The sequence below is a fragment of the Camelus bactrianus genome, chromosome 13 (genome assembly GCF_048773025.1).
Source record: "Camelus bactrianus isolate YW-2024 breed Bactrian camel chromosome 13, ASM4877302v1, whole genome shotgun sequence".
Classification (NCBI taxonomy): Eukaryota; Metazoa; Chordata; class Mammalia; order Artiodactyla; family Camelidae; genus Camelus; species Camelus bactrianus.
This window is the reverse complement of record NC_133551.1, coordinates 75,688,468-75,714,943: the sequence shown is the minus strand read 5'-3', so window position 1 is coordinate 75,714,943 and position 26,476 is coordinate 75,688,468. Positions and strand designations below refer to the sequence as shown.

The 26,476-nt window shown below is 49.3% G+C and overlaps 2 protein-coding genes across 3 annotated transcripts in view; both read right to left on the bottom strand.

Annotated features, from left to right (window-relative positions):
• The window catches only part of ACOT7 (acyl-CoA thioesterase 7), a 90,630-nt gene extending 85,862 nt beyond the window's left edge, over window positions 1-4,768 (bottom strand). Inside the window, exon 1 of the mRNA XM_074377566.1 lies at window positions 4,517-4,768. Within this exon, the coding sequence (XP_074233667.1) occupies window positions 4,517-4,692 (176 nt within the window). The 5' untranslated portion in view covers window positions 4,693-4,768. The remainder of the gene's footprint in view (window positions 1-4,516) is intronic.
• An 18,080-nt stretch (window positions 4,769-22,848) lies between these two features.
• Window positions 22,849-25,840, bottom strand: HES2 (hes family bHLH transcription factor 2). 2 transcript variants are annotated; one of them, XM_074377565.1, is made up of 4 exons: window positions 25,212-25,840; window positions 25,022-25,117; window positions 24,645-24,681; window positions 22,849-24,559 (listed from the first exon to the last, which is right to left on the bottom strand). In XM_074377565.1, exons 1-4 carry the CDS (start codon window positions 25,254-25,256, stop codon window positions 24,297-24,299), a joined length of 441 nt encoding a protein of 146 aa, XP_074233666.1. In that variant the 5' UTR covers window positions 25,257-25,840; the 3' UTR covers window positions 22,849-24,296. The 2 variants fall into 2 exon arrangements, with proteins under 2 accessions (XP_074233666.1, XP_074233665.1); XM_074377564.1 differs by having other exon boundaries at window positions 24,645-24,741; window positions 25,212-25,449.
• Between the last annotated feature and the right edge of the window lie 636 nt (window positions 25,841-26,476).

Here is a 26,476-nt window from a genome sequence, read left to right as displayed (position 1 = left end):
TCCATTCATCCATTGATGTGCACTTAGGATGCTTCCATATCTTGGCAATTATAAAAAACGTTGCTGTTAATAGCGGGGATGTATGTGTCTTTTTGAATTAATGTTTTTTGTTTTTCTCTGATGTATGCTCAGGAGTGGAATTGCTGGGCCATGTGGTGATTCTATTTTTAGGTTTTTGAGAAACCTCCATGTTTTCCGCAGTGGCTGCACCAATTTACATTCCCACCAATAGTGCACAAGGGCTCCCTTTTTGCCACAGCCTTGGCAACATTTGTTATTTGTGTTCTTTTTGAGGATGGCCACTCTGACAGGTGAGGTGGTGTCTCATTGTGATTTTGATCTGCATTTCCCTGGTATGAGTGATGCTGAGCAACTTTCCCTGTTCCTGTTGGCCAACTGCATTTCCTCTTTTGGAAAAATGTCTGCTCAGTTCTTCCGCCCATATTTTAAATGGGTTGGCTGATTGGTTGTTTGCTTTTCAATTGAAGTACAGCTGATTGAGGGTTTCTGTAACTCTGATTCTTCTTCTTCTTTTTTTTTTAATTCTTTTGTTTTGGGGGGTTTTGAGGGGGAGTGGGGGGGTAATTTGATTGATTAATTGATTGGCTGATTTAATGGAGGTACTGGGGATTGAACCCAGGATGTCATGCATGCTAGGCATGCACTCTACCACTGAGCTATACCCACCCCGCAGTAACTCAGATTCTATGTTTTTATTAATTCCACTGTAAACTCAAAGACAAAGCACCAAAGAGAAAGAATTCCATATAGGCATAGCTCAAAGATATTGCGGGTTTTGTTCTAATAAAGCAAATATTGCAATAAAGCAAGTCACATGAATATTTTGACTTCCCAGTGCAAAGTCATGTTTACACTATTAAATGTGCAACAGCATTATGTCTGAAAAAAATGCACATATCTTAATTTAAAAAACACTTTACAACTACATCATGGGAAGTATAGCCAATATATATCTATACTTCAATTTTTAAAAAAACTTTAACAAAACTCTATTGCTAAAAGATGCTAACCATCACCTGACAAAGTAAAGTTGCCACAAACATTCAATTTGTAAAAACAAAAATGAACTATCTTCAAAGTGTAACAGAGTAGAAAGCAATTAAGACGAGGCGGGCATGTACTAAAGTCCAGGTCCACTCCACTAATCTTTATTGAGGTATCTACCAGGCACTTTGCTAGGCATTCATGGTACAGCAGTGAACAAAGCAATCCCGGACCTCAAGACGCTTCCTAGCAGATTTACATCTAAAAGCAAGGCCCAGGAAAGAAAACCTTGGAGACCTCACATGCCTACCTACAAATAAAGGATTTCAGATTATCTCCCGGATCAAGTCCACACCAAGGTCCCTCCATTAGCTCTGCTGTTTGAGAGCTGCCTACAGTCCCCAGAGAGCTCCCTGTAGGAAACCCTGCCCCTCAGGGCCCATCAGGATTTCTGTTTTTTACATTCCTCTGCGTACTGCACTATCCCATAAGGTTGCCACCAGCCACAGGAGACCATCACATTCACAATTAAATAAATTAAAATGAATGCAATTAAAAATTCAGTTCCTCTGCATCTGGCCACAGCTCAGGCATGCAGTAGCCACATGTGGCTAGTGCCTAGCATGCTGGGCAGTGCAGGCACGGGGCAACTCCATCACTGCGGAAAGTTCTAGTGGACGGCGTACTCTCCAACAACCTGGTACGTGGCATGTCCTTCGACTTCATTTCGAGCAACTCTCAGGACCCCCCACCGATGCCATTATGGAACCTCACAACCGGATGTAAACCTGAGCTTGAGCTGTGGGAAAACCACAGCCATTGGAACAACCAACAGGGAACATCCAGCAGCTGCATTCGCTACCTCGGCCTGCAAGGTCCAAGGCCATGGCCAAGTCTTTAATCTCTGGCTCTTTTTCCCCTGCTTGTAAAATGATGGAGCTGGGCCAAGGGCTTCTAGGGGTCATTCTGGGTCTGACATTCTAGAACTCTTGAGTCCAACAGGCAAAAAAGTAATTCATTAACGAAATGTTAATTAATATTATTCAAAATAAACCAAAGGAAAATGCTCTTCTGAGACTTTTAAAGCTGTCCCAGAGCCTGCATCTATAGGACTGGATCAAAAGGAGGTGGAGACAGCACAGCAAGGTGGCCTGGATTCCAAAGTTCGGGCTCTCAGAGATAACCCAATCCTCTGTGAGCTCATGTTTACAACTGCCCAGCACTGTGCCCAAGGTTTTAATCCTCACAGCCATCCTGAAGTGGCACTGTTATCATCTCCAATTCAGAGGCCAAACTCACACCCACGCCTGAGGCTGCAGAGCTGAATCTAACCACTGCCCTCCCCAGCCTTCGGAGCCCTCATCCCTTCAACATCTCCTTCCAAACCGAGAGCACATGACCACTCTTAGTTATCCAGGATGGTGGAGTTTTGGCATCTTCTCCCTGCTAGACTGTGAACCCCAGGTAGGAACTGAATTTTCCAGGTCAGTGTCCCTCCCTCAAGGCATTTCACTCCTTGGAGGCTCTGGTGAAACTTGTTAAATTCATGGGCCTGGCTGCCCTAGGCCAGAGGGCTCCTCTTTCAACATGAGGTGTCAGCTCAGATGTCCTTAAAGGGCTCCCCACTCTGGTATGTCCATTCTCCAGTGTCCTGGGTTTCTCTGGGCTGAGCCTTTTGTGACCACGGGCCTCATCACAGCCTCCCCCACTCCCTTTGGCAGCTGCGTTGGGAACTTGAGGCTCACCTAAGCCAAGTATCCTGCCCACGTGTCCTCAGGCCCTTCAGAGACAATATGCAGTTGTGAGTATGCTAGAGGCAGCCCAGTAAGCAAGCATCACAGATAAGAAAAAGCACACATGCACATTTGTGGAAGTGTTTAAGGTTATCCAACGATCTATCAACTGTCAGAAGCTGGTTTTTAAAAAGATAACATGTATAGACTGGCTATTCATCATCCTGATGAAGTAAAATAAAATCCCAGCCTTCCACAAGTCGAATGAAATCAGTATCTTCTTTTGGGAGAAGCACAGTGGAAAGAACGTGGATCTGGAGACAGAAGACCTGTCAGGAGCTGGCCCTCTGGCTCTTGTGGCTGGATCTCCCAGGACCTCGATTTCCTCTTCCACAGCAAAAGTGGTGCAATCTTTGCCATCCTCCCTCCCAGAGATGCTGGGCAAACCAAGTGAGATGAGAGATGTTACAAGCCCTCGACAAAAGATGACCCCCAAGGTCACTTGGCCAACATGAGGAAGAGCCTGATCCAAGGGCCTGATTCCAGACCCGTCTGTCTCCCCAAATCAGTTACTTCTATTATTTTTCCCAGGGGAACTTACAGTGGGTGCGGCCAAGGTAAATCCAGTAACAAACCAATGGCGCAAGGCTCCTCCAAAGATTTCCTCTCCCTGGGGAAGTCAACACTGACCTTGAGAGCAGGGAAGGGCTTTGACTTGGTCAGAAGTGGGGTGGGCTCAGGGCACCCCTTTGATGCAGCGCTTACTGTATGCCCAGTCTTTGCCTCTTCCAAGGAGATGGCAACACCCACAGGAAACCGACCTGGTTACAAGGTCAGTGTAATGCCCAACCTCCAACTTTGAGGAACAGGAAGCAGCTCTCACTCTTGGCGGTGCTCGGAGCAGCACAGGCCCTGTTGCAGGCCCCAGCGTCTGTGCGCCCTTCCTTAGCTCAGGCTCAAATACCTCCGTGCCTGCTTCCGTTCTGTCTGAGGGAAGGGAGGGTAACCTTGAGGCTGCCCTCCCGCTCCATTCGGAAATGAGCCAGTTCGCGATCTCCCGCGTTCTCGGGGCCCTCTATCTACCGGTGCAGGTGGAGTGAAGGCAGGAGTGGTCCCCTGACAATGACCCTTTGCCCCCATTGTGTAAGGTGCTTCCAGGCTTAATGGACCGTTCTCTCTTCTTAGCAGTGAACTGTTACAGGGCAAGGGTACTTCCTATTCTTCCTGTTAACAGTCGCCCCCCACCCCAAACCGAGGCAATGCACTGAAGGGACTGTATATCCGCAGCCCCTGCCCACTCGGGCACCCACGGATGGGCTCAACGGGCTCCGGACGCCGCCAAGCGAGCGGGTTACTTGCGCTGCACAGGTCGGGGGATCCGGTTGGGCTCGCACCACCGGATAACGACTCCGAATTAGGGGGCTCATTGGACCTGGGTGGGGCTCCGGCGCGCTCGGGCACTGGGCGGGCGGAGCTGGGCGGGGCGCGGGGGGACCCCCCGCCCGGGGAAGGGCGCCTCGCCGCTTTCTCCGGCAAACGGCCTGCGTGACCGCGGCGCCGCCCGGAAGATGCGCCGGAGGCCGGCGGGGCGGTGCGCGGGGAAGATGCTGGCTCTGCGGCACCGAGGCGCATCCCGGCCGTGGCGGGCGGGGCCCGTGGGTGACCGACCCGGCGGGGGCGGGGACTGGGGAGGGGAGGGTGCGGGGCCGGTGGGGGTCGGCCAGGCCAGGGCGGCGACCCGGAGTTCTGGCTCCCCGCCTGCCGCGCGCCCCTCTTACCGGCAGATCTGGATGGCGGACGGGGTCTCAGCGGCGGGGCTCGACATGCTGGCCGTGGCGGCGGCAGCGGTGACGGCTGCGGGCGGCAGAGGGAGAGCGCAGGTGTCTATCAGGCCCGGCGCGGAATGAATGAGCCCGGGCGGCGCCATGGAGGGGGAGGGGGGAGGTGGAGCCATGGAGCCTGAGAGGCGGGGCCTGCGCGCCGGCGGCGAATTGAACGCGGCCTCCTGAGATGCCCCGCCCCTCGCGCCTGCCGTCGCCCCGCCCCCCGCCCGCCGCCGTTTCCTCCGGCGTCCGGTTCTGGTGGCTGCAGGGCCGTGCCGCGGCGCCGCTTCCAGAAGGTTCGGCGGCGGTTGGGCGGTGCCGGCGCGGGGCTAGGGGGCCGCGAGGGTCAGTCTCGCCCCGTGCGGCTCGTGTTTGTGTAGGGCGTGCCCCAGCCCGGCAGCTCGGGGATCCAGGGGCGCGCCCACGAGGCGGCAAGGGCGAGCGCGGAGGCCCTGCGGCCTGTGCGGGCGTAAAGGCTCGCGGGAAGCCGCGTCCGGCTCTCCCCTTACTCTCTTCGGCCCTGAGAGGAAATTGGAGTCAGCTTCCTGTGAAGGAGCATTCATGGCCGAGCTGGGAGGCACGTGGGTGCACAAAACCCGGAGCCAGGAGCCAGGAACCGTTAGGCCACAGCGAGTGCCTCTACAGCAGCACGCAGCTGCTGGAGAGAAGCAAGGAACTGGGATCCGTATACACCGCCAGCGGCAAACCTCCTCGGGGTTATTCCAGAAATTCTTCCCGAGAGCTTGAGCGTTTGCCTGGGGGTGCGCATCCCACAGTAAGGAGCCCTAAAGATTCTGATCTGTTCTGTCACACCGTGTGCCCTGTAGTAGAGTCCAGGCCCAATCAGGGTCACAAAATCCACCCAAAAAAAGAAGGAAAAGGTGCTCACATTTATGTGCTGGAATTTCAGAGAGCTTTTTACTCCATGTGAGATTTGACTTTTTCCCGATTTTTTTTTTACAATGAACACTTTATTGCTTCTGTGGGCAGATTTTTTTTTTTTCAGTTTGAAAAGTAGTCAAGTTTTTAAAAATAAAACCCACAGAACACAAGCTCTCCGGTACAACTAGAAAACCCACTCACTTGAAACAGCTCTAAAGGAAATGTGCCTCATCCTGGGCACTCCTGCCACACTAGACCAGGGAGGCAGCCCACCACCTGCCTGTAAGTCCCAGGAATAGAGGGAATAAATCAGATCATGTCTCTGTATGAGTTCAACATTATTACACTAAAAATTTCGTTTTCTAGTGTGAATTAATGAATTAAATTGAGACGAGTACCTAGGATCAGCAAGCCTCTTTAACCACCACCTCTTCCCAGTATGGGCCCTGAAATGGATGGATTTGATATCTTGGGACCCAGGAGTAATAACCAGTTTGGGAGCCTTAAGCAAGGCAGTTTCCTTTTCTGTTAAATGGGTGTAATAATAGTCACCTTCCTGAACTTTGGGAAGATTAAATGAAGTAATGAATGTAAGGGCTGTAGCAAGTTAATAAGTTAGGGCCTTTCTTCCTCTGTGTGCTCACCTTCCCTGCTCAAACATTCTGTCTCTCTCGATAGCCCTTCCTAGACCATGGGTGCAATAGGAAGAGGGTTTATCTTGGCCCTGCCCTACTTGCAGAGGTGGGTGCATCACTGTGAGAGTTGGAGGCATTCTGTTAAAGAAGCTCAAAATCTGACTGAGAGACAAATCCAAGACACAAAAACTCTGGCTCTGACCACATACTGGACTAAATTCCTAGCCTGGGGAATGGGCTGAGTGGTTCAGAATTAAATAGCCAGGTCCTTTGTCAGAGGGCGGGGAGAAAAAGTGACCTGGAGCAACATTTGTACCTTTGGGAAAGGGTGTGGCTACCCATTGGCCCAAGACAGCAATCAGTCAACATCCGTGTGACATCTCCAGTGGAAGAAGAAGCCAGGAGAGATAACAGCTCAGCCAGGTGTTACTGTGGAGGAACTGTAATTTTAGATAGGATGGCCAAGGAAGGCCTTATTTAGAAGGAGATACTAAAGACTTGAGAACTTGAAAATGGTGCTCGAGAACTAACCAGTTGTATATGATTGCCAGTTGTTTATGATGTTGCCCTGTTTCCAAGGAGAGTGATGGAAGAGCCCAGTTTCTTACATCATGAGTTATTTTTGCAATAGTGCCAGTGGATTTACACTTATCTCTCATGATCTCTTACCCTCCCACTTTAGTTTCTTTTTCTACTTTCTTCTCAAGCTACTGGGCCATTTCTATCCCTCTATTTCAGCAAAACATCTCAACAGAGCTGTTTATGCAAACAGCCTCTCCCCTCTTTCCACCTCCCATTCTCTTTGGAACCCATTCCCTTCTGGCTTTTGTCTCTGCTGCTCAATTTTTCAAGGTCACTAATTCCTTCCAAGTTACAAAATCCAATAATTTGTTGTCAGAAGTCATCTTACTTGACTTCTCAACAACATTGAGCAGATGTGATCTCTCTCTTCTTGAAACGCTTACTCATTGCCGCATGTGCCTACTTTTTGGCCACTCTGCTTAGCCTGCTCTGCCTGTCCCCCTCACCTACTTTCTCCCAGGACTTCAGAGAACCCTCCAGCAAGCAGTGCTTGGACTTGAGGTCTCATCCTGTTTCGTTGCTTTAAAACTCATCTATTCAACAACCACCACAGGGGAGAAGGGTATAAATGGTGGAGTATGTGCCTAGCTCCAGAGTTCAATCCCGGGTACCTCTGCTAAAAATAATAAATAAACCTAATTTCCTTCCCCCACAAAATAATTAATTGATTAATTAAATTAAAAAGAAAACAACTACCACATATCTCCAGCCCAGACTTCTCCCCTAAATTTTCAGCCTCACCTGTCCCCTTGCCCAGGCCACGCCTCACTCCCGCTGCACAGTAGGCATCTCACACTCCCCCAGAACTTGCTCCTCTTGCAGTCGTCCCCATCTTGATAAATTACAGTCCCTTCCTTCCAATTGCTCATACTAACGATCTAGGAGTCACTCTAGACTCCCCTATTTCTCTTACACCCTACATCCAACCCATCAGCAAATCTTGCCGGCTTCACATTCCGAATAAGTCTAGAGTGTGATCACTCCTCCCTGTGGCATTCAAGAATCTGCCCACGCTTACCTCTGGACATCTGGCCTCATCTCTACCCCTTGCTCACTTAGTGGCCACCATCTAACCTCTTTCATAGCCCTTGGATTCACCCAGACCTCTCTTCCCTCAGGCATCACGGGGCTCACCCCTCAAGTTCTCAAGTCTTTAGTATCTCCTAAATAAGGCCTTCCCTGGCCACCCTACCTAAAATTACAATTCCTCCACACTCCCTGTCCTCCTCACTGCCTTCTTTTTCTCCTTTGCACCCACCACTTAACATATATTTTACTCATGGATTTAGTATGTATCCCCCAACTAATATGTATTTTCCACGAGGGCAGGAATTTTTTTACTGTTTTGTTCATTGCTATATCCCAAGCTCCCAGAAGAGTGCCTAGCACACAGTAAGTGCTCAATAAGTATTATACAAATGATTGGGTCAAGAGAGGTTTACCAACAGCAGCAGATATTTAATTTGCACAGCCTTTCTTTGGACTAGACGTATTGTCCACAAATTTGTCATAAGAAGTTCAATACATTATTTAAATAATCTATTCAAAATTTTATGGGAAGATATTTAAGAAACTGTTGACACTGGTAACCTTTGAGGAAAAAGACTAAGGGTTAAGGCCTTCACTTTTCATTTATATATTTTCGTACTGTTAGCATCTAACCACTCATCTATTTTATTATTTTTTATGTCAATATGGAGTAATAGATACAAAGCAACAGGAATTCTTATACACTGATGGTGGAATATAAATTGGTACAACCTCTTTGGAAAATAACAGAAAATAATTACGTAGGTTGAAAATAGTTGTACCTTTGACCCAGCAAATCCACTACTAGGTTTATACCCTATATACTGAGCAGGAATCCACTCACATACATTTCAAAGAGGATTCATAGCAACGCTGTTTGTGATAACCCCAAACTAGTCGAAAATGCCCATCCACAGTCGACTGGCTCAGTAAGCTGTAGTACTCATCAGTGGAATAACAAATGGCCATGAAAACAGTAACCTTCACTTACACACAGAAGGGAGATTCACAATGGGGAGGAACAGCAGGAAGATCAAAAAGGATATATGCCGTATTAACCCATGCATGCACAGGTCTAACACTCTAGTTAGGCGCTTATCAAAAAGATAAGAGGTAACAAGTGTTGGCCAGGACGTAGAGAAAGGGAACCCTTCACACTGTTGGTGGGAATGTAAGTGGGTACAGTCACTAAGGAAAACAGTAATACCAGTAAATTAAAAATAGAACTGGGGGGAGGGTATAGTTCAGGTGGTAGAGCACATGCTTAGCATGCATGAGGTCCTGGGTTAAATCCCCAGTGCCTCCTCTAAAAATAAAGAGATAAACCTAATTACCTTCCCCCAACAACAACAACAACATTTAAAAAAGAAAAGTTCAAATATATGTCTTAAAAAAATAAATTACCATTTGATCCCGCAGTCCCACTTCTGGGTATATATCCAAAGAAAACAAAACCATTCACTCAAAAGAGATATCTGCACGTTCATGTTCATTGCAGCATTATTTACAATAGCCGAGATGTGGAAACAACCCAAGTGTCCAACAACCCAGGTCCATTTCCCGAATGATCAGGAAAACATGAGATGGGTATATGCGTATTGTTCAGCCACGAAAAAGAAGGAAATCCTGCCGTTTGGGTCAGCGTGGATGGACCTTGAGGGCACTATGCTAAATGAGATAATCCAGACAGAGAACGACAAATACTGCATGGTATTACTTATATGTGCAATGCTAAAAAAAAGTCAGACTCATCAAAACAGAGTAGGAAAGTGGCTGCCAGGGCTGGGAATTGGGGGAAATAGGGAGAGGCTGGTAAAAGGGTAAAAATTTTCAGCTATAAGAGGAATAAGGTCTGAGGACCTATTGTATAACATGGTGGCTGTAGTTGGTGATACTGTATCATATAATTTGAATCAGTTAAGAACAGGGGGGAGAGTATAGCTCAAGCCTCACATGCACAAGGTCCTAGGTTCGATTCCTATCATCTCCATTTTTAAAAAATGAAATAAACCTAATTCCCACCTCCCAAAAAAACCTAAACAAAATAAATTTGCTAAGAATAAATAAATAAATAACTCTGTTAGAAAACCATGAGTAAGTGGTAAAGCTACGGAGAAAAGGCTAGTGGCCGGAACACTCTCACTGGGGTCCAGGAAGGAGACTCCCACTAGTTCAAGCTGGGGTTCATTCGTGCTGGAGCAGGACACTGCGGGATTCTCCAGGCCCCCCGACCTCCGTCCTCCTGGGCATCGGACAGGAGAGAGGGACCTGGGCCCGCTGCTCACACAGCTCGTCTATTTACTGTTGATGATATTTAGCTGTTTTACTAAAGACTTGTGTTTTTCCTCTTAAAAGATGCTGGACACTTCATGACTGTGCCTCTGGTCCACTGGAGCTGAGTGGACAAGACCCTCATGTTGTCGGCAGGATACACCTAGACACGGAAGTGCAGCCCTGGGTTCACACGGCAGGACAAGCTCGAGGGAAGCGCAGAGGCTGCTTAGAGAACAGACCCCGTGAGCTCATTTGAACCCCGCTCCTCACAGCTTTTAAAATCAAGCCCTGGGGCTCTGATCCCAGAATGAACTCTTGGAGGAAACCTAAAACTAATCAACAAACCATATGAAAGCAGGACACATAATCAAGAGGGCAAGCCTAGAACAAATGGGTCATTATACAGAGAAGAAAAACACCCACAAGTTTAGGACAGGCATAGGTTCATTTACCAAATGAAGCATTTAGAAATCATCTCTTCGACTTTAAGTAGGTCAGGTTTTAAATCTAGAATTATAGCCATGCCCAGCGCCTGCACATTAATGGGTCTTTGAGAGGAGATCTCCAGAATGAGTTTGGCTCATGAGAGGTCCACGTCCCTTGCAGGAGGCTGGCCAGGCGCTTGAGCTCCGAGTCGGAAGCTCGGTGGCCCCACCTAGGGGCTGAGTGAATTCCTAAACCTCCACTCTTGGCTAGCCAGGCCCTAGCCTGGGCTCCACCAGCGCTGAGATCTTGCTAAAACCAGAATAAACTTTCCCTTGCTCAAAATTTATATCAGGAACCTCTTGATTACAACAAGAGCCACGCAGAATCAAGGTAGTTCTGTTTTTTCTGACACATGATAATAAAAAACTGGGGTATACTTATATGTTTCTGAAGAGCCCGGAGAAAAATGACATTGATTTCATGCATCAAGTAACTGCTGTTTAAAGAGCCAAAGGGCTCTTATTTGCTAGAGATGCTTAAATTGAGCTCCACACGGATGTGTGAGTTCTGAGGAACCCTCAGAGGGGCACTCCTGCCAGGCAGCCAGCCCCACCCCGGCAGAGGCTGAAGCCTAAAAGTGATCCCGTTCTCTGCAGGCTCCCCAGAGAAAGACGGCTTTGCCACCAAGCTGATGCCTGGACAGAGATTTGGGTGAAAGCCCCAAATCTAAATGTCCAGGTGACTAAATGCTCATCTAAATGTCCAGGAAGCAGAACTCTTATTTTCCCAGCAGTTAAAGTAACACAAGTTGGATTTGATATCAGTGGGAATGTCCTGAAGGGGGTTCATAACCAATAACAGGGAGGTGAAGTTTGGTGAAGAGGTTAAGATGGAGGGATCTGGTGGGGAGGGTATAGCTCAAGTGGCAGAGCACGTGCTTAGCATGTACAACGTCCTGGGTTCAATCCCCAGCACCTGCTCTAAAAAAGTAAGTAAACCTAATCACCTCCCCCCACAAAAAATAAAAAATAAATTAAAAAAAAAAGATGGAGGGATCTGGAGCCCCTCAATGTGAACCCACCTCCAGGTACCCCCCCCTTGCTGGCTGTGTGTCCTTGGATAAGTGTCCTGACCTCTATGTATTTTAGTTTCCTCATCTACAAAATGAGGGTAATAATAGTGTATATAAGGAATGTAGGGAACACTCTGTGCTGACACGTTTGTCACAATGGGCATTCCATAGTTGTGAGCCATTTCAGGTGACAGATAACAAAAATTTGTCTAGCTCAATACTACCTAATGGGAACACTTGTGTGTTCTCACAGTTGTAAGGTTTCCTTCTCCTTTATTATTTTTTTAAATTTTTGAGGTGGGAGGTAATTAGGTTTATTTACTCATTTATTTACAAGAGGGACTGGAGACTGAACCCAGGACCTCATGCCTGCTAAGCGCACACTCTGCCACTGAGCTATATCCTCCCCTCCCCTTCATTTATAATACTACTGTACATGTGTTTGGTTTTTTGAAGTTCACAAGATATTAATATATTGAATCACTATGTAAATTCAAAGAATTTATAAACGGCATTTATTACCTTGGTGGAAAAAAAATATATATGTCATAGAGTTTTTATATAGAAAACTTATGAAAATATATATCTATATCACAGTTTTCATGAGGATTAAATGAGTTACATATAAATCATTGAGGAAAGTGCCTGGCACTTGGGAGGGGTTAATAAATGGTAGTTGACATTATAACTAATTAATGATTATTATTCTCATGCACCCAACAAATATTCATGGAGCATCTCGTATGTACCAGGCTGTGTACTGGGCACCACCGTCATACCTTGATACCACACAGTACAGGAACCAACTACGTAGTTATAAGTAAAGCATACATGCAGAAAGGTGCACAAATTATAATGGTACAGCTCAATTCATTATGGTAAAATAAACACACCCGTGAAAACCACCCCCTAGATCAAGACGGACAATGTCTCCAGCCCTCCAGAAGTCTCCCTCCTGCCCCCTGCTCACAGGTGCTGGCACTCCTCCTGCGTAAAGGCAATCAGTAACTGGCTACAACATCAGGGGAGCAGTAATTGCTACGTGCGGCAGCAGTCAGTGTATGTTTGCCGCTGTGGCGTATTCCCTTGTACTAATATGAGGGGTCTTTACATTTTTAACCCAGAGTTTCTCAAAAGTGGTGTCCTCGCTCCTCATTGTTACTAGACCATTTTCCTTGGACTCTCATGTGCTCAGAATACACCATCCGTTATCTTTCCTTGTTGCAGCCTTCCAGTCCCAAAGAGGTTGTAGCCTCGAATTTCTCCCAGAATGCGGTCCCTTTCTCTGAGCCTGCTCCCCATGTAGCACAGTGATTTCAATCTTCCCACTGCCCGGCTTCTCTTGCAACAGTCTCGACTTCCCTCCACTCTGTCTCAGCTGTGTGTTCCCAAGATCTCACCTTGACCTTAACATCGCCAGCAAGGACAGCTTCTCCAAAATCTCAGTCTCAGACTCCATCTCTCTGACTACCACCACCATCTTCCTCCTCATCCCTCCACTACGCAGCTCCACCCATCCTTCAGCTCAGCCACACCTTCACTCCACCAGCCCAGCCATCTCCTCCATGGCCTCAACCCCAACCAGTGCGTGCTTGCCTCCCTTCTTACCTGGGCCAGTTATTCTAACCTTCCTGTGCACAAACCCTCAACCCCCTGATCCCTCTCTGGCTTCCTTGTACTTCTTGCTTGACGAATTCACAGCCCTGGTTAATTCCAATTTATCCCCTATTCCATGCCTGCAACTGTGCAGCTGAACGTAGCTGGAGAAAAACACAGAAAAACGACACATATTAGTCTTGTATGTTAAAACTTTTTCTCAAAGCAAAAATGGCATACCAAAGTATGCACATATTTTAGGTGTACTTTTGACAAATTTTCATAAACTGAACAAACCTAGCTCCTGCTGACCTTAAAAATAAAACAGTTATTTTTACCAGTAAAAATGGGTTTATTCAGGAATAGCAGAGACTTGCAATTCAGGACAAGCCAGCCAGAACAAAAGCTGTAGGGAAGTCCAACAAACAAAAAAGCAAAATCTTATTTTATGGAGAAAATAGGAGGAGGTTGGGAGGGGGTGCTTTGAATGAAAGTCCATTGAATAACACTTAACAGCGTGGGGTGATGCTGGTGTCTCATTGGCTGAGTTGCTGGGGTAGCTGATGTCTTGTAGGAGCCTGTAATTGATGATTCTTTCCTGCTGATGGTTCTTCTGTCGGGGTCCATAATTGACAATTCTTCCTGTAATTGATGTTGAGTGGTACTGCCTGAGAAGTCCCCGTCTGGCCTTCTGACTCCATTTTAGTGAGGTTTCCTTTTATTGGTTTTCACACTCCCAAAGTAAGAAACATAACGTTGCCAGAACAGCTCCACACTAAAAGTCCACCATCCAACCTCTAGCACCAGAGATTAGTGTTACTTGCTTATTAACTTTATGTAAAGGGAATCCCTATGGTACGTACTTTTACATGTGTGGCTAGTATTCCATGTACCACCTTTGTGTTAAGTGTTTCATCCTTGCTGGGCGTTTATGGTGTTTCCTGTGGTCTCATGTGACGAGTGTCATTATGAACACCTGTGCACAGGCTTTGGTGACAGTATATATGCATTTCTGATGGGTCCACACCTTTGAGTAGAACAGCTGGGTCAGAAAACTTGTGTATGCTGAGCTCTAGTAAATACGGTGAAGAGTTTTCCTAAGTGGATGTGCCAATGGACACTCCAGTCACCAGATATGAGAGTTCCAGTTGTTCCATATTATCAGCAATATCTGGTATTATATGTCTTTTCTACTGGAGCCATTCTAATGAATGTTTGGTGATATCTCATTGTGGTTTTAAATTTCATTTTTCTGACAACTAGTAAAATTGACCCTCATTGCCATTTGATTATCATTTTTGGTGAAGTGCCTGTTCAGATCTTTTGCCCGTTTTTCTGTCATGTTTTCTGCCTTTTTCTAATTGAGTTACGATCAACAAGAAATAGAGTTCTTCATATATTCTAGATATTAGTCTTTTGTCAGGTGTTTGTATTGCACATACCTTCTCCCTAATGTGTGTTGCATTTTTGCTCCCTTGATGGTATCATATGATGGACAGAAGTTCTAGGATTTTAGTCTAGTCTAATTTGTTGTTTTAAAATTCTAAGTGCTTAATTGACTTTTTAATTTCTGGCATTCTAGTGGATGTGCAGTAATGTTTCATTGTGGCCTTAATTTGCATTTCTGTGATAACTAATAGTGTTGAGTATCTTTTCATGTACTTATGTTGCCAAAACACAGCCTCTGTACCCTGTTTGCCAAATTGAGGCTCCAGGACAGAGTTTTAGATAAAGTAGAAGAGGTAGCTTTATTTCTTTGCCAAGTAAAGGCAGTCACAGTGGGCTAAAGCCCTTAAGACTGTGAGCCTCTGGGGAAGAAAAGGCAGGGGGTTTTATGGTAAAAGTTCCAGAGTTCAGGGGGTGGGGTTAGTTTCCATAGAGATTACATACAGGGTAACAAATTTTTGCAAAGTTGCTCTTCTTTTTGCAGAAGAAGTGGTCCCCTTCCCTCTGATGGGTATGAAATTCACCTCCAGCTTTGGGATTCTCTTAATATTCTCATGCCTAGAACAAAGGATGCATAGGAAGGGGCTCTGTGGAAAAGAGCTCTAGAAAAAACTTGTGCAGTTTAAGGTCAGGTTGATAAATGCTTTTAGCCTTTTAAGCAGGCTGAGGTCTGGGACCTCCTGCTGCAGGCTGAGACCTACACTCCAACAACAGGATACAAGGGAACCACAAGGGGTCAAGAGGAGGGCACTAGCTTCAAGAGGATGGTACTGGGGTCAGGAGCAGGGCACTGGGGGCAGAAGCAAGGCACTGAGTATGATCCCTGCACAGAGCATCATGAGGGGGCTAGACAGACCACCCAAACCTTCCTCCTCTCCAGCCCAACCCTAATCAGCAAGAGCATGAAAAAACCCCTTTAAACTATTATATAGTTAAGCAGTTACAAACACCATTACAGATATCAGATGGTCCCCAATGGGGACAATAGGGTCCTGCTTGGTTACACTTGCTGGCCTTGTGTATATATTCCTTTATGAAGTGCCTGTTCAAAATTTTGTATTCTTAAAATGGGGCTATTTGTCTGATTATCAAGTTGCAAGTGTTCTTTATAGTCATATCTTTTTCTTGCCTTATTGCCCCAGCTAAAACCTCTAGTACAATGTTTAATCCCTGTGAAAGAAGGTATCCTTGCCATGTTCTGATATTATCAATCTGTTGTTTAATTTCCAAGTATCTGGGGATTTTCTGGATACCTTTGTCACTGATTTTTTTTCAGGGGGGAGGTAATTAGGTTTACTTATTTATTTTGTTTTTCAGTGGAGGTACTGGGGATTGAACCCAAGACCTCATGCATGCTAAGCATGCACGCTACCACTTGAGCTACACCCTTCCCCCTATTTGTCATTGATTTTTAATTTAATTTTGCTGTAATCAAAGACAATACTGTGTATAATTTCCTGCCCTTTAAATATATTGAGACTTATTTGAAAGCCTAGCTATGTTCTGTCTTAGTGGCTGCCGGTATTGGGTGAGAGGGGTGATTGGGTGGCTCTATAAGAGTCACTTAGGTCAAGGTTGTTGACAGTATTGTTCAAGTCTTCTATAATCTTATTGATTTTCTTTCTACTTGTTTTATCAATTACTCTGACAAGAGTGTTGAAATCCCTAACTGTCATAGTGGCATTGCCTATTTCTTTCAGTTCTCAGTTTTTGCTTGTGTATTTTGAAGCTTTGTTACTAAGCCCATATGTAGTTAGAATTTTTATGTCTTCTCAATGAAGTAACTCTTTTATCATTGTGAGATGGCTCACTTTACCGCTAATATTTCATGTTCTGGAATCTATCTTGCCTGATATTAATGTGGCTTCTCAGCTGTCTTTTGATTAATGTTAATATGGTATATCTTTATATTAGTCAGTGTTCTTCAAACAAATAGAACCAGTAGGAGGTATAGATAGATAGGTAGGTAGGTAGGGAAGGAGACAGAAAGAGATTTATGATGAGACTATGAGGAATTGGCTTACATGATGATTATGAAGGCTGAGGAGTCCCACAATCTGCCGTCTGCAATCTGAAATACCAACCAGCATGGCCAGTAGCATGATTTAGTCAAAGTCCAAAAGCCTGAGAACTGGGGGAGCCAGTTGTGTAAATCCCAGTCCAAGGGTCAGAGATGATGAGACGGGATGTCTTGGCGCCAGCAGTGAGGCAGAATAAAGGGCAATTTTCTCCTTCCTCCTCCTTTACTCTATCCAGGCTTCAATGGACTGGATGACAGTGCCCACACGCCCTGGGGAGGGCGGTCTACTTCACTGAGTCCACAGATGCGAACGCTCATCTCCCTGGGAAACACCCTCACAGACACACCCAGAATCAATGTTTAATTTGGGCACCATGCAGCCAGTCCAGATGACACATAAAATTAACTATCACAATCTTCTGTCTATGTTTAAAATGCATTTCTCAGAAAGCTGCATATTGTAGCAGGGGCTTGCATTTTTATGTAGTCTGACAATCTGCCTTTGACTTGGAGCACTTAGACCATTTACATGCTTGGGTTTAAAGCTTTCATTTGCAGCTTGTTTTTCTATTTCTTCCCCTTGTCCTTTGCTCTTTTTTTCTTCTGTTCCTGCCCTCTTTTCAGTTGCATTTTTTCATGATTCCATACCGTCTTCACATTTTGTTTTCTTAACGATAACTGTACTACATCAACAGTTTCTAGCATGTGCTCTGTGGACCCCTGGAAGTCCCTGAGACCTTTTCAGGGGAGTCCATGGATAAAAATTATTTGATAATTATATCAAAATGTCATTTACCTTTTTCATTCTTACTCTTACTTATACTTGGAAGAGTTACTGGGGATTGAACCCAGGACTTCCTGCATGCTAAGCACACACTCTGCCACTGAGTTATACCCTCTCCTCCATAAAGTTGATTTTTAAATGTCTTTTGGCAACAGTTAACTGGTATACCAAGAATATTCGTCTCCTAGGGCTGCCAGAACAAAGTGCTAACTGGGTGGCTTCAAACAATGAAAACTTACCCTCTCACAGCTCTGAGGCTAAAAGCCCTAAGTCAAGGTGTCAGCAGGGCCGTCCTCCCTCTGGAGGCTCTAGGGAAGGATCCTTCCTTGCTTCTTCCAGTTTCTGGTGGCCCCCCGTGGTCTCTGGCTTGTGGCTGCATCACTCCAATCTCTGCCTCCATCTCCCTGTGACCATCTTCTCTCCGCATCCCTTTGTGTCCTCTCCTCTTCTTATGAGGACACCAGTCATCAGATTTAGGGCCCACCCTAATCCAGTGTGACCTCATCTTCACTTAATTACATCTGCAAAGACCCTGTTCCCAAATAAGGCCACATTTTGAGGCTCTAGGTCGGTTTGAATGTTTAGGAGGATACTACCCAACCCACCACCCCTGGTGTATTAGTGGAAAGAGATGCCCTAAACAGTGAGATATATCAGGAGGTAAAGAAATGTGAGTGAGGTAGAAACTGGATAGAAAGTAAACTGGCCGCACCACTGCAGGCCAACATGAACCTCTCAGGCTCTGTGTCCCTCTGCTCCCAGACACTAGGCTAGTAATTAGAGTTAAGTTATGACATAACCCAGCTGGGGAATGTTGGGCCTGATAACAGAGGACAGGGACCAGACCCTAAAGGAGCTGCAGGTTCTAGAGAGAACACTTGGGACTGGATTCGAGGGTGCTGAGTCAAAGCGAGTGGAAAAGGGTTGAGTAAGGGAGATGTATTGCTCTGGAAGCCCCATCCCAGGATACGGGATTTATCGCCCTGGTGTTGAGATGGTGTGATCATGCTGCTAAGATGGTTCCCAGTAGCCTGCAGGAGACAATGGCCTGAACGAGTGAGACCAACTGTGCTTGAAAGGCTCAGAGAAGGGGCCCTGCTACACTGGACGTACTACATAAAGCTGGGGGAAAGCCCGATGCGCAGGCTTCTCTAAGGATAAACCATTCAGCAAACTAATAGGATGGAAAGGGTGCAGGTGCACCAGCATCACTAAGAAGCAAAGCGGCGGTCAGCAGTCCGAGACGCCATCACAGGGCCGGGATCCCCGTCGTCCCTGGATGACGGATTCCAAACAGCAGAGGCCTGGTGACAGCACTTAACTGTCAGAAGCCAAGAGATCAGAATTATTGTAATAAGTGGCCAAGACAGGGTGGCAGCCAGGGAGACCTGACCCACAGAGAGTTATGGAGACAATGAAGAGAACCTGGTCTCCCGAGGGGCAAAATAGACGGCCAGCCAACAAGGGCACTGCTCAGTCTGTATGATTAAAGGAAACAAATAAACAGTGAAAGGATGGATCATCAGAGACTGCGGCACTGGCCCTGATAGAAAGTAACGATCCCTTGCCGGCCTTCCAGACCTGAGTTTTTGGATCCAGAACCTACTGAAGGAAGGCTGGTTCCGGACCCTGCAACTGGGAGCAAAGGTCTGTAGTGAAGCTTCCCCCGAGTCGTCCCCATAAGAAACGTATGGCACTTGCTTGTATAACTGTACCCCAGGGGAGGTGAGTGTGCGGACACTTCCAGGGCCATTGGATGTAGGATCTGAGTTCACATTGATCCTCGGAGCTCCCAAGTGTCATCACGTGTCCCTCTTAGAGTGGGGACATGGTGGAGGCCAGGTTACAAGTGGATTCTTGGCCCTTTCTGGCTCACAATGGGTCCACTGAGTGTGTGGACACCGTGGTCATTTCTCTAGTCCCCCAGTGTGTAATTGGAATCCAGAGACTTCATGTTTGGCACAGCCCCCACGTTAATTCTGAGACTCACCGTCATGGGGTAGGTCAAGTGTAAAACTTGAAATCGGCAATTTCCTAAAGTTTAGATAATTGCACCTGACCTACAGGAAAACAGTATTGCCACATGTGAATTATAAGAATATAGAATGGTGAGAATCTGTGAGGGTTTTCCACTTGAGTTTTAATTTAAAGAAATGTTTTTCCGAGGAGGTAATTAGGTTTATCTATATATTACTTTTGGTGGATGTACTGAACTTGGGACCTCGTGCATGCTGGGCATGCACTCTGCCACTGAGCTATACCCTCTCCCCCACCACATTTGAGTTTTATTTGCACTGCTCCATCCACATTATAGGACCCTACAGCTTTCTGTAGCTGAGCCTAACACGACAAGGTCGTATTAATGAGGTTGGGAAAATGAAAAACTCAGTACAATATGTTTTTAAGCTGGAATTAAAGAGAAGACAAAGGTAGATAAAACAGATACGAAAAAAATGAGTGAAAGCATAGTGGGAAAATCTGTGTCTCTTAATTGAATACTTCCCATGTCATTCTTTATTTCTTTTTTTTAAATAGAGGCACTCGGCGAGGTAGAATATAGCTCAGGTGGTAGAGCACGTGCTTCGCATACACAGGTCGTGAGCTCAATCCCCAGTACCTCCATCAAAAAATAAGTAAATAAACCTAATTACCTACCCCCCCAAAAAAAGAGTGGGTGAAGGATGCATTACAGCTTCATTTAACTTATCAGTCTGGTTCCTGTGAAAACCAGATGGATCTCGGAGGACAGCCTACCACCGACTCAGCCAAGTGGTAGCCCCAGTTCCAGGCACGGTATCTCTTTATTGTTTGGTGGTAAAATACATAAAACTTTACCATCTCAACGATTTTTAAGCGTGCAGTTCAGTGGCATTTAGAACATTCACATTGTTGTGCAACCATGACCACCATCCATCTCGAGAACTCTTCTTATTTTGCAAAATGGGAACTCTGTACCCACTGCAAGCTAACTCCCCATTCCCCCAGCACAGCCCCTGGCAGTCCCATACTCAGATATGACCTCTCTACTTGAGCAGATTAACCTGGCCTCAGGTATACAGTATGAGGCTATTGACTCAGACAAAGGGAAACAGAACCCCTGGAGGTGGGACCTGGAAATCTGCATTTCACTAGCTTCCCAGTGAGGTGTGAAGGGAGAAAAAATTGCTGTGTATGCTGTAAATGCTTGTGTAAATCTACACCTTGTAATACAGAGCCTGAAACAAATGGAGGGAGCTAACGGAAGGCATTTGTCTTGTTACTATCACTGCAGGGGACCAAGTCCACTCTGGGCAGAGATGGATTCACCTTGAGGCTGATGAGGCTTATGCTTAAATCTGCCCACAAGCAAGGACAGAGTAGTGGAAGGTTCGAGGAGCAGAGGGGAGGCCAGGGTTCTCACCAGGAAGCACTTCTGTGGAAGTGTGTTGGTAAATTGCTTAAGGAGAAACCAAAAGGGATGGGACATCACTCTGCAGGCACCACTAGTTCAAAGTGACTTGTTTTTTCATTCTGAATATATATTCTCCTTTACCCTAAGTCGGTATTCATCATTTTATTTTAGTTTTCTTGCAGAAGACCTCAAAATGTACTCCCCATAAAACCTGCCTCTGATTTCTGAGGTCCAGGATGATTCTTTGTTCTTTAAGAATTTTGTGCTTCCCAAGGTTTTTAAATACACTGAGCACCAAGACAGGTGGCTCTCCAGCCCTTCCTCCACAACAGAACAGCAGTGGGCACATATTCAGCTAGAAATCTCCTTCCTCCACCCCTAGACCAGGGAACCTGTCCCTCATAAAGTGGCATCCAAGGACAAGCCTCTGATCCTTGCTCCCTACTGCCCCCCAGTGGACATTGGGTGACAAGAGACCACGAGTGCACAGAGGGCATGCCCTCTAGTGCATTTCTCACGCTCCTGAAACCATACAGAGTTTTTATTATAGCTGCTTTAAATGCCTGAGGCTTTGCCAGGGCCTCTCAAAACTCAGAGTGAAACTAGTTGCTCACTGGGAATCCTCGGTGGGTGGCTGCCTTCTCCCCATCGTCACATGCCCGGGCAGCTCTCTGCAGGGCGGCCACTCTGGCTGCACAGAGACACACGCACGCACACAGGCACACGCTCAGCACCCTAGAGATTCAGCCACACTGGGAAGGGTGCCAGGCAAGAAGTAAAACCAAGGGAAATAACAATACTGGGGGCCTTAGTTCTCTGGACTGGCTATAGCAAACTGGGGTGTTTTAAAAAAGTAAGTATGGCTGTCTGTTGATGTTTTGAGAAGGAGGGGGCTCCCTGCACACGACGGGGAAGGCCCCCTTTATGCCACCACTGTCCCCAGAGTGGTCACCTCAAAGCATGGTGGGGAGAGTTCTGCAGAGCTGCAGATTTTTCCAGGCGTCCCCGCAGGCTACGTTAATTCTGATCTTGTTCCAAGTAAACCAGTGGAAGACTCATCCTGAGAGTGGGCTTCTCAGGCAGAGCAACTTGTAAATATTTATTAGAGGAGTCCTCCTTGGCAAACTCTTTATTCTCACTCGTGGAAACAAGTTCTCCAAATTAACTAGTGCCGGGGGACAGAGGGGGGCTTGGCCCCAGCCTGAGTCTCCCAGGCATCTCAGTGCTCTGGTTGTCCTTGGGTCACTGGACCATTTCACAGACTGGTTTATGAGACACAGGAGCCTTACCTCCAGCCAAGCATGATAACCAGACAGAGTTAGACTCATCACGGGACCTTTGCAAGGGCTGTCCACTGGGCACTGTGTGAGCCTTGTTAAGGATCATTAAATGCCCCAAAGTGAGGTAGCCTCCCTCCCACAGAGAAAAAGCCCATTCTGCCCTGTGGAGGAAGGTTGCTGGCATCTCTGTTTCACAAGCCCCACTCGGAGTACCAGCTAGGCAATGCCTTCTAGGCAGCTCTCGCACATCCCTGCTGGGAAACTGGCTTTTCACCTTGGGCCCAGAACCTCACCCACGAAGGCATGTCTCAATTCCTTGGCAGGGCCCGGCTCCCCAGAATGCCTGACCCTGTGAGTCACTGGCCTACCTCCACGCCCAGCTCCCTGACTGTTTGTATTCTGGCTTGATTGGGTTCAGGTCAATGAGAATCACATGGCTGGGGACCCAGCTGGGGCTCAGAAAGCAAGAAGTGGCTGATGTGGCTGGAAGGAGGAGAGGGGCCTCTGATTGGCCAGTTCTTACAGAGTTTAAACTCATATGGAAAATTCTTATTTATGGAGAGAAGGAGCCTGCCCAGTGGGTGCCCGATGGGAGTCCTTGACCCAAGGAGGAAACTTGAACTCACTTGCTGGGCATGGGCTTATGGGTTACCTGCGCATCCTTCACCCGCTCCTCGCAGCTCAGGAGAGGTTTGCACTCCCAGGAACTGCCCTCCCTGCTCTCCACACCCTCCTCCACACTTGTTCTGGGGAGCACAGGTGCTGGGGGGACGCTATCCCCAGTGATAATGGGGATCTGGGGGAAGGAGTTGAGGCAAAAGCGAAGCTGTCAGGGTTGAGTAGAGTGTGGACAAGCACGTCACCCGCTCATTAGCTCACGATCTTTATTGAGCACCCCCACGTGCCAAATTCCTCGGGAGACAAAGAGGTACACTCAGCCCGAGCCCTGCCCTCCAGGAGCTTACAGTCCAGCCAACTGGACCCAGACAGGCAGTAGGACAGCACACCTCACTGGGGGCTCACCCTGTTGTCCTAACATTGACTTCTTCAGTCAGGCGCACAGCTTCCCCACCTCCTGCCATGTGAATCAGCTCCTAGGTCATCATGGGTTTATGTAGCATAGTTCAATTTAGTGACACCCCCTCTCCACCCCTATCAGCTCTGTCGTTGCGGCCCCAGTGGCCTGGTCCCTCGCACAGGCTATTGGACTGGGGACTGGGGAGAGGACCCCCACAACCTCCCACAAGTGCTCAGAGTATCCCCAAGAGATGGTGGGAACACAACTGTGGGGGGGAGCCCAGGCACTCCGCCTTCTCTTGGGCCCCCACTGCTGGGTTCTGCAGGCCCCTCCCTGAGTCCTCAAAGGCTTTCTGGCTTCCGTGGGTAAGAAAGAAACAACTTCAGAACAAGTTGCTTCCAGGAACCTGTCCTGACAGTAACAGAGAGCAGTTTGAAAGTGGAAACAAGGAAAGGTGATTCCTCTCTAACCTGCTGTCATCCCATGACTTTCTGCTGCTCCAGGACACGGGCCCTGCTCACCTCACATTGGCACCAGCTCTGGGCTGGCCCCGGCCCTTCGAGGCTTCAAGCCTCCTTGAGGCCACAGGGCACCCTCATTCTTGTCCAACCCCTTCCTCACATCCCAACACCACCTGGCCTGGTGTGTGGTACACAGGTGTTAACTTACTGTTTGGGGAAATAAATCCTTCCCAAGACTACCTAAGGAAGCCCCTGCCCCCAGGGACACAGAGCCCTGGCTGCATCCTGTCCTTTCAATTAGAAGCTGTAGGCGGGAGAGCCCAGGAGTGGAGGTCAAGGCTCCCCAGCCCACAGGGTCCCTCAGGCCACTGCTGCTGTATGTCCAGAGGTTCCCAGGCTGAGCTGGTGAGGAGGCAGGCCCAAGCAGGGCTGGGAGAGCAGTGGCCAGATGGCTGCACCTGGCTCAGGCAAGCTCCTGGCCCAGCCCTTTGGCTGCTGCCAGCGCCGGGGCAGGTGTGTCGGCTGCCTGGGCAGCTGTCTCTGGAGTTCTTCCACCAACTTGGGATGGGGGTGTCTTACTCCCCCTGCAGCCACCTGCCCCTTTACCTCCAGTCCAGACGTCCCCAAGGTGGAGCTGAGGCTGGGTCTCTCCCCTTCTTTCCTGAGCCCCCATGGATTTCAGTCTGCCACATGGATCACCAAAATCGGGGTCTGGCCTGATTGTAGGTACCAGGCTGCTCCTTCGTGATGGGAACCGCAGTCGCCACCCAGAGCTTCCTCAGTCTCTCCAGCACTCCAGGTCCCTCGCAGTCAGCAGGGTCCGTGGATCGGCCAGGGGGCTACCAGGGCCGCCAGAGGCCAGAGCCGCAGGGAGGCGCAGGCGGTAAGGGTGCAGGCGCGGGCGCGGGAGGCGAAGAGCGCGCGGGCGGGCCGCAGGAGTCCCCCGCGGAAACGCCGTCGGGGGTGGCTGCTGCCGCCCTCTGGCGCAGGTGCTCCAGCAGGCGAGTGCTCACGGCGGGCTCCAGGACGCGGCAGGCGAGTAGCACGCGTGCCAGGCGCGCCAGGCAGGCTTGGTAGCCCTCTCGGTAGCTATCGCAGGGCGCTGCGGGACGGAGAGTGGCATGAGGTGCGGGGTGACGTGCAGGGCGCGGAGCCAGGCGGCGGTAGGGTGGGGCCGGGGCACTCACTTGGCGCTGCCATCGGGCAGGAGGACGCAGGCAGCTCCTGCAGGAAGCGCACGGTCATTTCCAGGATGTCCGCCTTCTCCAGCTTTGAGTGAGAGCTCTGCGCCCGGCCAGGCAGGAGAGGGACAGAGAGACGGACAGACAAGACAGACCTCTGGCAGGCCGCCGTGAGCACCGCGCTCTTGCCAGGAGCTGAGTGCTGGGCGCGTGGTGGCCCGGGAGAGGTCGGCTCCTCCGAGCCTGTCCCACCCGGGCTCAGACTTGGGCGCCGCTCAGAGTACCCTCGTTGGCTCCTCGCTCACGGACATCTCGGCCCGTCATGCCTTTTTGCTCGGAGCCCCTGGATACCCCCACCCCCGCCCAGTGCGCCCGGCACTCACCTCCCTGCCCAGGAGCGGCAGGATGAGCCCCTTGAGCTGGCTCAGGCTCGCGTTGATGTGCGCGCGGCGGCGCTTCTCCAGAAGCGGCTTCAGTCTCTGCAGGAGGGAGCGAGGGTCCAGGTTACTCGGGTCGAAGTCCAGGCCCCTGCCCCGGCCTCTTTGCCCCCCATTACCAGTCCTCGGCTCCTACCTTGCGCAGCTCTGCCGGGTCCCTTGCCCTCCGAGGCAGCCCCATGCTCGGCGGGAAAGTGGCAGCGCTGCAGGGCCCGCCCGTGGGAGATCTGTGCCCCGCCGGACACCGAGCAGAGACCCAGGCCGGGAGGGTGGTCTGTTGCGGGGCCCTAGCGGTCGCCAGTGGTGTGCGTGCCACGCCCGAGGCCAGGCTTTAAGGAAGCAGCGGCGACCGCCCCGCCCCGTCCCGCCCCGTGGAGTCAAGCCGCCTATGGGTCCCACCTCCCGCCTTTGTCCCTGTGCGGGATGGAGGTGGGAGGGGGAATGGCGGAGCCCCTGGGATCCCGGTCTAGGCCGTCGCGTCCCATCTGCAGCAGGGTCGCGGACCCAGGGTCCCCCCTACCTGAGCACTTGCAAGGGTGTGTGTAGGCGCCATCAAAACCATTGCTGCCCTGACCCCACATGCAGGAGGGGCGCGGGTGGGGCCACGTCTTGCCTCGCTCAGGCAGCGGTCCCTCCTGGTCCAATGCCGCCCTTCTTCCCTTATTCGGGATCAGTACCTCCTCTATGCCCCGACCTAGGACTGGGCGAGGGACCCAGCAGCGGCAGGACCCCCAAGGTCCAGGCCTCAGGGAAGTGCCATTCCGTTTTCTAGTAGGGACTCGCCCCACCAGTTGTTCTGCGGGGCTGAAGGGGAAACAGAGGCCCAGAAAGAGGTCTCAACTTGCTCCGGCCTAACCGCTGGAAACTGTCCAGGCAAGACTAGGGCCCCCCGATCGCTCCATAGAATGCTCCGGACCTCGCCGAGTTAGGTTCCTCGGTCCTCGGTTTTGAATGGGGAAACTGAGGTCCAGGGAAGAGGAGGCAACCCAGGAGCCCTCGGAGCCCATTTGCATTTCACTGGCTCCAGCTCCGGTTCCCACTCGCCAGGCAGTCGGAGCCCACGTGACAGGCGGGGAGGGGCGGTCCTGGGTGCCGGTTCTTCGCTGCCCTCCTCAGGCCCCAGCGGCCCTTCGGGCCCGCCTCCGCGCCCGCCTCCGCGCCGCGTGGCCGTTGCTGCAGCAAACTGGCTGGGCGTCCCCCGTCCATCTGCTCGGGGCTGCCCTCCCTCAACCGGCTGGCCAAGCAACGGCCAGCCTGATGGCTCGCAGGGCGGACTGCCGGGCGGACCCACGGACCGATGACAGGCTGCACCCACCTAGCCCGGCCTGGAGGAGGAACCACTGGGCGGAGCCAATCGGCGCTGTCCTGGGTGCTGGACGGGGCCCCGCCCCATGTCGCACA